This window comes from Hyaena hyaena, unplaced genomic scaffold (assembly GCF_003009895.1).
Source record: "Hyaena hyaena isolate Hyena2069 unplaced genomic scaffold, ASM300989v1 scaffold_74, whole genome shotgun sequence".
NCBI lineage: Eukaryota > Metazoa > Chordata > Mammalia > Carnivora > Hyaenidae > Hyaena > Hyaena hyaena.
The window spans coordinates 1,610,610-1,622,551 of record NW_024080706.1 but is presented as its reverse complement, the minus strand read 5'-3'; the positions used below and the strand labels follow the sequence as shown (position 1 = coordinate 1,622,551).

Here is an 11,942-nt window from a genome sequence, read left to right as displayed (position 1 = left end):
CAGACTCAAATGGCCCCACGGGAGCTAGGGGGTGTGGCCAATGTGACAGAAGGCGGAGCTTGGGAGGGTCTTGATGATTGGGCGATCAGGCGGTTCTGCGGGCAGCCGGCGACAAGGCCGGGAAGATGGCGGCCTCCTGGAGGCTAGGCTGTGACCCTCGGGTACTGCGCTACCTCTTGGGCTTCGGCGGCTGCCGAAGACTCGGGATGGTGAGGGGTGCTTCCGGATGGTCTTTCGGCCGCGGAGCTAGTTGGAGATGGGTTCACAGCACGCAGTGGCTGCGGGGTGAGTGGTCGGGGCTTGCTCAGCCTCTCCGTGTAGCTGAGTAATGGGCCTGGGTCAGGGGCTTTTGGATTCAAGGCCCATATCGGTGTGGAAGTGCCCGGGGCTCCCGGTTCCTGAGGCCTTTACTCGGGAAGAGGTCCGCTGACTTGGCCTAGTGCATGCCGCTAAGGGTTTTCTTGGGAGCTGGGAGAACTTGACTCCATTCCTGGGCCCCTGGTTAGTGTGGCTTCTCTGTGACCTTGCCTTGGAATTTGGGCTCTTTGTGACGCGCGGAGAGAGGTCCTAAACGCTCTTCTTTCAAGCCATTTCCCAGTCTCATGTGCCCCTAGAGCTGTCAAGGTGCCGATGGTTGCTGAGATTCAAGCCGCTGCAGCCATTCTTACTCATTCTCTTGGCCCGTCTCTATCTTTTCTTCGAGGCCTCTCGGTTGCCCCGCGCGACCAGCGAAAGACTTAATTTGTTATTACCTATGACATCACAGACATAGATCCAGAAGAATGTTTTAAGCAGAATAAGCGCTTGACAGAGTGAAAATTTAGGAGGTGAATCATACCAAGAAGTTATTATAGAAAGTTGGCATTAAGTAATGCCATTAACAACACAGTATTTTTAGTATTTAATAGGATGTAATATAGTATGCTGAGCATTATTTTTCTTTACATGAGGGTTGGGGGAATGTGGCTGTTTTGAGTGTGATGTGTTATTTCCTGCCAATCATCGATACTTCACAGTCTTAATTTTGATATAAAAGATTAAGGGTAGTAGGCATTGCTTACGTATTCTGCCTGAGCTACCTAAGACTGAGGGGAAAAAAAAATAAGTTACACAGAGTCACACAGTAAGATGAATGCACTGAGATTTTAAGATTTGGTAATGGAACTATTTCAGTTTCTTCAGTTGACTATTTCATAAAATTCCTCTTACAGAATTCCCTGTTTTCCCTTTCTCCATTTTGTGAAATATTGAACTTTCCTCTAGTTCTCAGATATTCTGTCTGGGATGAAGCTCAAGTTTTGATATTTTATGGTGGTGTTTGATGGGCTACACTTTGAGACTCACTACCTTAGAAAACCATGAAATAGTAAAAGCTCAGTGTTGGAAATAATTTAGGAAGAGTATTCTTTTGTTTCTGATTTTTATTTAAATTCTAGTGAAAATGAAGTGTAATATTGGTTTCAAGAATAGAATTTAGTGATTTATCACTTAGATGTAACACTCAGTGCTCCTCATAACAAGTGTCCTCCTTAATGCCCGTCACCCATTTAGTGCATCCCCCTCTATCAACCCTCAGTTTGTTCTCTATAGTTAAGAGTCTCTTATGATTTGCTTCCCTCTCTCCTTTTTTTTCTTCCCATGTTCATCTGTTTTGATTCTTAAATTCCACATATAAGTGAAATCTTATGGTATTTGCCTTTCTCTGACTGACTTAATACTTAAGTTATATATACTTATTTCACTTAACATAATACTCTCTAACTCTATCCATGTTGTTGCAAATGGCAAGATTTCATTCTTTTTGATGGCTGAGTAATAGTCTACTGTTCATGCATGCGTGTGTGTGTGTGTACACACTTTATCCATTCATCAATTGATGGACACTTGGGCTCTTTCTATAATTTGGCCATTGTTGATAATGCTGCAGTAAACATCAGGGTGCATATGCCCCTTTAAATCTGTATTTTTGTATCCTTTGGGTAAATACTTAGTAGTGCAGTTGCCGGATTGTGGGGTAGTTTTATATTTAACTTTTTGAGGAATCTCCATACTGTACCAGTGGGCTTTAGAAAGAATGCTCTTAACCTGGTTTGGAAAACAGAATCTTTTTTTTTAATGTTTATTTATTTATTTTTGAGAGAGAGAGAGAGAGAGAGAGAGAGAGAGAATGAATCCCAAGCAGGCTCTGCACTGAACTGAACACGGGGCTCGAGTTCACAAACTGTGAGATCATGACCTGAGCTGAAACCAAAGAGTTGAAGGCTTAACTGACTGAACCACCCAGGCGCCCCAGAAAACAGATTCTTTAGAATTAGAATTCTTTGAATGCTTTAGACGCTCTCTACAGAGAAAGAATGTATGTGGCTACAGACAAAAAGGTGCATGCAGCTTAAGAGTTTTTTTTTTAGACCCCGTTTAAGGACTTCTGCCTCTGGAAACTCACTTAGGCAATCCTCATCTGATGCCTCATGACATTTTACCTACTCCCCTGCACACCATGAACGATTTGTCTCATGTGGCCTGAACGTCATCTGTAAGAGGGAGAACACTGTATTCCACGGAAGCTGTCTTAAGTTTCCAAGTTCCTCCTCCTTTCATGTATAAAGACTCTGGTGATTATATTGGGCCAGGATTCTTTCCCCATCTCATTGTGAGCTGTTTAGCAACTTTAATTCCTTCTTCAACCTTAATTCCCCCTTCGCCATGTAACAAAACGTATTCACAGGTTCTGGACATTAGGACGTGGGATATCTTGGAGGAGTGGGGGATGGGAGGCAGGGTGCTTATTCCGCTTACCCCAGTGGCTGACTGTGTTGTTGGGTGGCTTGAAGTTATTTGGAAATCTTGGGGTTTTTATTTGCTAATATACTGAGCTAAAGTTTGTCTCCTAATTTTCCACATCCAGGTTTTTGTTTTGTCATGGTGAAAATGGGTGGCAGTCCTTGAACTATTTGTCTTACAGAGCATGAATTACACGGTGTTGGCTTGTTTTTCTCCAAGCTTGGTAGAAATTGTAATTTCATAAAACTGAACAACTACTTTGTAATCTATAGACTATATAAATTAAGTACACTTACTGAGTAATTTCTGTTTTCATGCATCTATCCAGGATCTTAAAGTCTGTCCGTGGGAGTCATACTTGGAGTAATGGTGTCCTTAAGTGGTGTTTGTTGTCGACATTTTTATGAGCAATGACATGTGTCCCATGCTTAGCACCATCTATGAATTAGGAAGTGACCCTCATCAGCCACCATACCACATCTGCCAGCATCATGATCTTGCACTTCCAGCCTCCAGAACTGTGAGAAATAAATGTTGTTTGTAAGCCACTGCCTCAGGTATTTTATTACAGCTGTCCAAGACACTGGGCGATGGAGTCACTAACTCAGAGCACATGTTCACAAGAAAGGTACACAGTTGAACAAGATTGGGTCTCTGCCAGCAGGAAAGAAGTCGGGGAAGTGGGTTTGAGTATAACAAGTAGCACTGAGAGCTTACTGTGTACCATGCCCCCTCCTCAGCACTTTACATGACTTAATTCACGTAATACTCACAGTGGCTAATGCTGTCCTCTGGTGATAGAACCCCAGTTTCCACCCGGCTCTGCCTGATGCCAGAGCCTGTTTCCTTAACAACAGTCCACCTTGGTGTCAGGTGGTGGCCTGGCCGTAGCCGTCCACAAAACAACGTCATAGATGCCGAAGCTCTGTTCACCATGTTTATATCCTGTGTGAACCCCTACACTTTTTTTTTTTAATGAAGTGAGACCTATTTTAGTAATACCTACATTATGAAATAGTATTTCAGTGATAGTCTTGATATCATAATTCTTTTTAGAACCGTTTAACAGTTACAATTCTAGACTGACTGTATAAAGGGTGGCAGAACCCTTTAAGAAAGTTAGAGTATATGTTAATGTCTTCCTATCTGCAGGTTTCTAATTGATACACACTTGACCCTTGAACAACATGGAGGTTAGAGGCATTGACCCCTCTCACCAGCGTAGTCGACAATCCATGTATAATTTTTGACTGCCCCAGACTTTAAGTACAAGTAGCCTGCTGTTGACCAGAAGCCTTACCGATAACATAAACAGTCAATGAACACATATTTTGTGTGTTATACGTATCATAGACTGTGTTCTTATATACATAACTTTTTCTTAAAATTTTTTGTATTTCTAGGCTATGTGGTTTGTGAGTTCTAAATTGTTGCAGATCTCCAAAAAATTTCCCAATATATTTATTTTTTAAAAATCTGCATGTAAGTGGACCTATAGATTTCAAACACATGTTGTTCAAGGGTAAACTGTCCTTTTGAATGTGTCTTGTTAACTTCTTGAGCTTCATTTGCCTTTTACAGGCAATGCATAAGTCCCCAGACTTATGCATGTGTTCATTTTTTTGCTAGCCTCTTAAGTCGTGATTTCTTTTTGTCCGGTTCCAAGATTGCAAAATAAATGGATTCAAGTAGAATTTTAATTTTATAATTTAATAACAAGAAGACCAGTATTGCAAGCTGAAACCTCTTCTATTGTGTGCGGTTTCTCCCACTCAGAGAAAGTATTTCCATAGCCGTGGAGTACCTACAATCCTGGCCAGCCTCCTTACAGATGCACCATTGGATACTAAGTGTATGAAAGAATTAGCAGATTCCTTAAACAAAATGGAGGGAATGGTGATTTTATTTTATTTTGTTTTTGTACTTGGTAGGCAGTACATTTACTATAGCTAGTGATCTACTCAATATTTTGCTGCAATCAAAGGCTTTCTTGTATATTACATGAAAATTTTGGGGGAAGAATTAAGGTTGGCACATTTCAGGAGAGCTTCCTTGGGATTCTACTAGTGCTAGGTTTTACGGGGGGACACAAATCTGTTTGAAAACTGATAAAAGTTATACCACTTCTTCAGAAAAATGTGTACATGGCAAAATTTTCTATGTAGTTTCCAGAAACTTGTGGATCTCCCTGTAATTTATCTATAAACACCACTTAGTCTCCAGCCTATTTCCATAAACATGTCAGTCATTTCCTACAGAAAATAGTGCTATTTTGCAAGGATACTTACCATATCTGAGAACAAGAATTGTATGTTTTTGTATAGGGGTTCCCATTATCAATAAATGGCTAGTGAATACATTTATATAGAGCCAGTAATTTGGAAATCTTGATTCGTACTATTTCTTCAAATGGCGTGACCTCTGTGGTTTGAAATTTTTCTAATTAAATGTTATTCTCGTAAGTCTTCTGTAAGGCCCTGCAGGGAATAGATGGCACTGTAAAATGGATAATTGGAGGAGAATTTACTAAGTGATTACTTTTTGTGAATTCAGGGTGTAGAGGTGGTGCTGTACTAAGGGGCTGTTTAGAGTAAGGTGCTGAGTGGCTGAGGCATGGGAAGGGGGCAGTTGCTAGAGCTGGGAAGGAGGGAGCCTGCTGGGAGGATCTGTGATGCAGGTGTGTCCTTCAGTGGAAGGATCTAACCAGCCCGGGTGGCTGCACTGGGAAGGAGCTGGGGAAGTAAATACCCTGACCTCGCTCTCCTCTTTTCCTTCATCTCCTGCATATACTGCCCTGTGGCTGAACCCGGGTCGTGGCCTGAGCACAAGGAAGCATGTTGTTGAAGCACACACAGTGGTTTGGGGAAGGTCGAGGGGTAGATTTAGATGGGTAAATGGGAGCTCTCTCCCATCCCCTCCTGCCTCACACCCGTCAGTCATCACACTTTGTACTTTAGTGAGCACTGAAACACCACGTACTGTATTGTTTATAATGTGGTGGCTCAAGTGCTCAGAGAGGGGAAAAGAGCAAGTATAATTTCTCTGCATTGTGTCCTGAGGCCAGTGCCTTGCACAAGAGTAAGCACAGGTCTGTGTTACTGACCTGATGTTTAATGGGATTTTTCTGTATACGTTTGAACAACTGGATAGGAATAGAATCTATATAGTTTATAAGGCTCTTTGGGTACTTTTTACAGGAAGAAAGATTTTCTTTTTGGAGCTGTGGCATCTAATTTTGATTTTTGTTACCCCTTGTACTCACAATTAGAGTCATTCCTGACTCCTTTCATATGGCACATCCGGTCTATCAGAAATTCCTTTTGGCTCTGCCTTTGAAATGTAACCTGACCATGCCTCACCAGCTAGCATGGTCCAGGCTACCATGCTCTCTACTCTAGATTATTGCTAGTGTAATCCCAGGAGGTGTCCCTACCATTCCCGTCGGCCCAGTACAGACTCTTCTCCGTGCAGCTTTCACAGTGCTTTTAAATTATAAATTAGATCATGTCAGTTCTCTGCTGAAAACCCTCCAAGACTTCTCATTAAACGCACTATGAGATCTGAAGTTCTGACTGTGGTTTACAAGGACCTATGTGATAGGAACCCTCCACTCCCTGACTTCCGCCGACCGCATACCCCCTCACTCTCTCACTCCACACTCATGTGCTGGCTTTCTGTCTGTTTGGAACGTACCAAGAAGCATATTCTCTACTCCTTCTTTGTGCTTGCTGTTTCCTCTGTTTAGAAGGCTCGTCCATCAGATATTGGATGGCTTCCTCTGTTCAGCTCTACTTTATTAAAGGAGGCCTCCTCTGATCAGCTGAGAAAATAGTTCCCACTGTCTCTGTATCCCCTTAACTGCCTTTCTTTTCTTATTTCTTATCACCACCAGACACGTCCTATTTATTTTCTGTCTCCCCTCTTTAGAATGTAAACTTCATGAAAGCAGGAAATTTTGTCGGTTTTTATTCACTTTTGATACCTCCAATCTCTTGAAGAGCACCTAACGCTTGGTAGGCGCTGAATAAATATTTGTTGAATAAACAAATGAATGAATAAACAAGTGTCCTTGTCTTTCTCCTTTCTCCACTCCACTCCTCTCTTGTGAAATGATCTTCCAGAAATGCCTGTCCTTTCTCTCTACCACTGTTAGAATGAAGGCCAGACATTTGGAAGATCTAATGGAAGATCCTAGGTGCCTTTTCAGTGTCTCAGGTCAAACAGTCTGAGTGAGTAAAGGCGAACAGGTAACACATTATTCACGGGTAGCTTCTTTTTGTACTTAAAGTCCCATTATTTTAATTTTTCTGCAAGGTATATAGTTGCCACCCTGTCAAAGCAACTGTGCGATGTTATTTTTTTCTGCAAATTACAGATTTGTGAACACCAGCTGTTTATGTGGAACTGCAAACAAGTCAGTTTTTAATTGTGGTATTTCTCTTGCTAAATTTTTTTTTCATAATTTTCCATTGCAGTTTAAATAACAGACCCGTTAATGAAGTATTCAAGTTGAGCTCTGATAGTGGTGTAAAGGAGTAGCCTCAACATCCCCTTTTTTTTTTTTTACCTTACAGGCCCACTTTTCATGTTCATTAAATTCTGCTCTCCAGGCAAACTAAACTCAAATTCCCTCCTCCTTTGCACGTGGTGCTCTCCTCACCTGCAATATCTCCTCATTCCCTCACTTTGTTTTCTTTGCCTAGCACACTTTTTTCAAATAAAAAAAATTGGTGAAATGTGTGTAAAATTCACCATTTTAATTATTTTTATGTGTTCAGTTCCATGACGTTACATACATCCACACTGTTGTGCAGCCATCACCACGGCCTGTCTCAAGAACTTTGTCCATCTTCTCCAACCGAAACCCTGTGTCCCTTAAATGGTGCTTCCCCTTTCCCCTCTCTCCCCAGCCCCAGGTGACCGCCCCCTCATCCTGTCACTGTGAATGTGCCTGTTCAGAGTACTTCACACAGCTGGAATCCTACAGCGTTTGTCTTTCTGTGTTTAGCTAATTTCACATAGCACGGTGGCTTCAGGTTTCATCTGTTTTGTTGCAGTCATTCAAATTTCATTCCTTTTTAAGGCTGAATCATATTTCATCGTATTTATGTAGCACATTTTGTTTATCCATTCATCTGTCGATGTACATTTGGGTTGTTTCCACTTTTTGGCTGCTATGAATAATGCTGCTGTGAATATGGATGTACAAGTAATCTGTTCCCACCCCTTGCTTTCAAGTCTTTTGGGTATATACCCAGACATAGGAGGCCTGGAGAAAATGGTAATGACTGTGTTTAATTTTCTGAGGAATCCTGTTGTTACCCATAGCAGCTGCACGATTTTACTTTCTCACCAACAGTGCACAAGGATTCCCATTTCTCCACATCTTGCTAACGCTTGTTTTCTGAACAAGTGAACTTGTTTTCTGAACTTGTTTGTTCATTTGTTTTTTGTTGTTTGTTTTTTGATAATAGCCATAGCACATTTTTTTTCCTTTCTCGATCAGCCAGAATCTCAGCTTTCATTGCTCTTTAGTATTCTTACAGCATTTTTATCTACTACCCTCTAGTACTTGTGTATGTATCTTGACTTCTCATTTAATTTAAACTGTCATCATTTTGAGGTCAAGATTCTGGTCTTCCATTGGTCTAGGACTAAGATAACAGCTCAAGAGGCATTTACTGGGTGCTTATTTGCTCCTTAGCTTTGGTAGTGAATGTTATGACAGCACCACTGAAGTCAAACATTTGCTGATGACTTTTAAAAAATGTTTATTTATTTATTTTGAGAGAGAGAGAGAGCACGCAAGTTGGGTAGAGGGGCAGAGAGAAGGAGAGAGACAATCCCAAGCAAGCTCTGCACTGTCAGCACAGAGCCCAATGGGGGCACAAAGCCCCAAACTGTGAGATCATGACCTGAGCAGAGATCCAGAGTCCGACCCTTAACCGACTGAGCTACCCAGGCACTCCCACATTTACTGCTGGTTTTAATGAGAGCTTGGTTTTCAAATGTGCAGAGCTAGCATACTGTAGCTGTGAGAATGAGGCTGGATTAGGTGAAGGAGAGGGTAGACAGGAAACCTTTGTGGTTAGGGTTGAGATGTGAAGGGAACTGTGGATCTACCTTCTGTTGCTTGAGGAAGGAATTGGAACGCACCATACGGTGATGCATGTAGCCAACTCTGGCTGTGCGCGGAATCCACTCTCTTAACCGTTTCTATGCTACCTAGTGGTAATATTTAGCTAATGTTTTTGAGACTGACTGGCTTTTTGCCAGGTGCCCCTGTGAAGACTTTGCATGTGTTAACCTCATTTAGTCCTTACAAACTGCTTTTCAGAAGAGGCACAGAAGGAGTAAGTGACTTGTAAGTGGTAGATCTATACTTAGAACCTAGGCAGTTTGGTTCCGTGCCTGTTCTCTAAATCATTACAAAATGCTGCTGCTTGTTCGGATTTTTATAAATTTAACTAAACATTTTTATTAAATAATAAAATATTTACTTTAACACAGTAACACATATAGTTAAAAAAATTATTTTAATGTTTCTTTATTTTTGAGAGAGAGAGAGGGAGAGTGAGGACAGAGTGTGAGTTGGGGAGGATCAAGGAGAGAGGGAGACACAGAAAGAATCCGAAGCAGGCTCCAGGCTCTGAGCTGTCAGCACAGAGCCCGACTCAGGGCTTGAACTCATGTACCAAAAGATCATGAGATCATGACCTAAGCTAAGTCGGATGCCCAACCTACCGAGACACCCAGGTGCCCCACATGCATGTAAACAGTCAGTACTAAAAGACCTAACAGTGCAGCCCATCTCTCCCCATCTCTCCCTGCTTCCCCAGTCTTCTTTCTTATAGGCAACAAGTTTTGTCTCTTAACTTTATTCCAGCATTTGCTCGGCTCTGTATTCCTAATTTACATATTTTCTGTGGTGAGTGCTGGTCAGTGCCATCCCCTAGGTTTTCCCTCTCTCGTTCCTCCAAAGTAGTTATTTTGCAATTTGTGGTTAAATCTGTATTCAGTGTTTACACTAAACACATCTTGAGATTGTCCTATATTGTCCCAAATTATGATTGTTACCTTTCTTACTTTTTGCTTTTCCTGATATTGTTGCCTTTAAAATTTTTTGTTTTCTCTGTTAACTATTGCTGATTCCTCCCACACTATCTAATAGCTTCTCAGCACAACTTGCTGTATTCTCAGTCACATCAGATAATCTCTTAATTCCTCTGTACAGTTTCTGCATACCCCCATGTAGAAGTGGATTCTCCATTCTAAAGATCTTCTCTTTTGCCTTCTCCAGAGAAACAGTCTCCAGTGTCCCAGGCTTCTGTTGAGTGAGGGTGGGTTGTTACCCAGCACTGGACTGCAGGAGGGGATCTACGTATCTGTCTGCATCTCAGATAGCATTCACCCAAATGCCCACCCCCATTCCCCACTTCCAGAGGTCCTCGTACAGCCAGTTCCTCTGCTTTTGGGCAATTCTTTTGCATGAAAACTTGATTTTCTCGGCTTTCCCCACTGCTGGCTTAGGATACAGGTCACTAGAATCTCTTTGGACAATGATTACTCATCTCTTAGCTTTCCTGCCTCCAGATTTGTGTGCTATTATTCCTTCTTTTTGCCCTATCCTTGTGGGTTTTGTCCAAAAATAACAAAACAAAGGACTTAATTTTGTTTGTTTTGTTTTCTTAGTGTTAGATAAGTTTTGGGCACGGAGTGAAATTGGATAAACTTACTAGAGGAAATTTAAACGTAGATTATAAGAAACAAAAGAAATAAAGCACACTTATATACTGTCACCAGCCAGAGAACCACTGTTGCCATTTTGGAGTATATCGTCAGTCTGCAGGTGTGCAAGCTAGCAGGTGGGAAACGGATTGTGCCACATATAGTGTTTGTGGGCTGCCTTTTACCAGGGCAGGACTTGTAAGTGTCATTTTCACAAACTATTATGCATACGTTTTCTGTTTTCCGTTGACATTTTCAATTGAGTCTTAACACTGGTACTACACCTTAGTCACTGAGTAAAGAAGACTTCTATGGCGAGCACTTATTTTTTTTTAAAAATTTGCTTTAGCTGCCTTTATTCAAAGCTTAGAGTTAATATTGGTTTGTGCCCGCTGTTGATTTTTAAATTACTTGTACTCCATTCTGTTTTATTTCATCCAGCCTGCAGGTGGCACAATTGTTTTATTTTTAACAGAAATTTTAAAGGTTAATTGTATTTAATGAGCTCCTGCATTGGAAAGAGAGGTGATTAAATGAGCATCATCTCTTCCTGTTAGAGAAGAAGCAAATTAATGTTAAGAACAGGGAGGTACACTAAGGAAGTATTGAATAATTTACTTCTTCATGTGGTCTGTCTTCACAGTTTTTTGTGTATTTGCATTATAGTCCCTTAAATGGACCAGAGCCTGATACTCAAACAATATTCATATGTAAACTGCTGAGTTTTCCTAATTTCTTTAGAGTGATAGAGCTTAGATCTGCTTCATATTAACCACAAAGCCATTTGTTCTGTTTTTATATTTAAAAGTTTGGATATATTGATTTTTCTTTCTTTTTTTTTTAATCTGGAGATCTTTTATAATTGATGTGTAGATCATCAATTTAAAACTTGCATATAATTACTGAAGTATGAATGTTTTGTTCTTAGGATAAATGAAGTTCTTTAGGGAGCAAGAAGTAGAATTAGATTAGTGTACTTTATTTGAAGTTGAAGATAGAATTATTCTGCAGAAAGACTGGAAGAACAGATTTGAAGAAACGTAGGAATTGCTTGGAGAAACTGCTGTAAAATTCAGGGATTGATAGATTGCTTGTGTGCCTGGTAATGACCTGGAAGGCAGCAGTATACTAAGCAAAAAAGTTTAATTGTGTCATTCTATTCAAGAAAACACAAGATTAGAATAGTTCTAGTGATTTTTGAGACTCCACTTTTTAAAATCATTATGTATGAAATATAAACTGGAAATGTACATTGTCATAGTCATCTTTTATTTAACTACAGAAAGACTTCACAAGCCATTAGCTATAATTTGTTAGTTTGATAGAAAGGAATAAAATGCTAACATTAAAATGACAACCAGAGAGTTAAACTCTAACTAAAATTTGGGTGTATTTTTGAATGCTAATTGGAAGAACTGGTATGACCAGTGGAG

The 11,942-nt window shown here is 40.6% G+C and overlaps 1 protein-coding gene across 1 annotated transcript in view; it reads left to right on the top strand.

Annotated features, from left to right (window-relative positions):
• The first annotated feature begins 48 nt into the window (after positions 1-48).
• PDHX (pyruvate dehydrogenase complex component X) overlaps positions 49-11,942 on the top strand; it is a 78,030-nt gene continuing 66,136 nt past the window's right edge. The window contains exon 1 of the mRNA XM_039233365.1: positions 49-285. Coding sequence (XP_039089296.1) covers positions 126-285 — 160 coding nt within the window. The 5' untranslated portion in view covers positions 49-125. The remainder of the gene's footprint in view (positions 286-11,942) is intronic.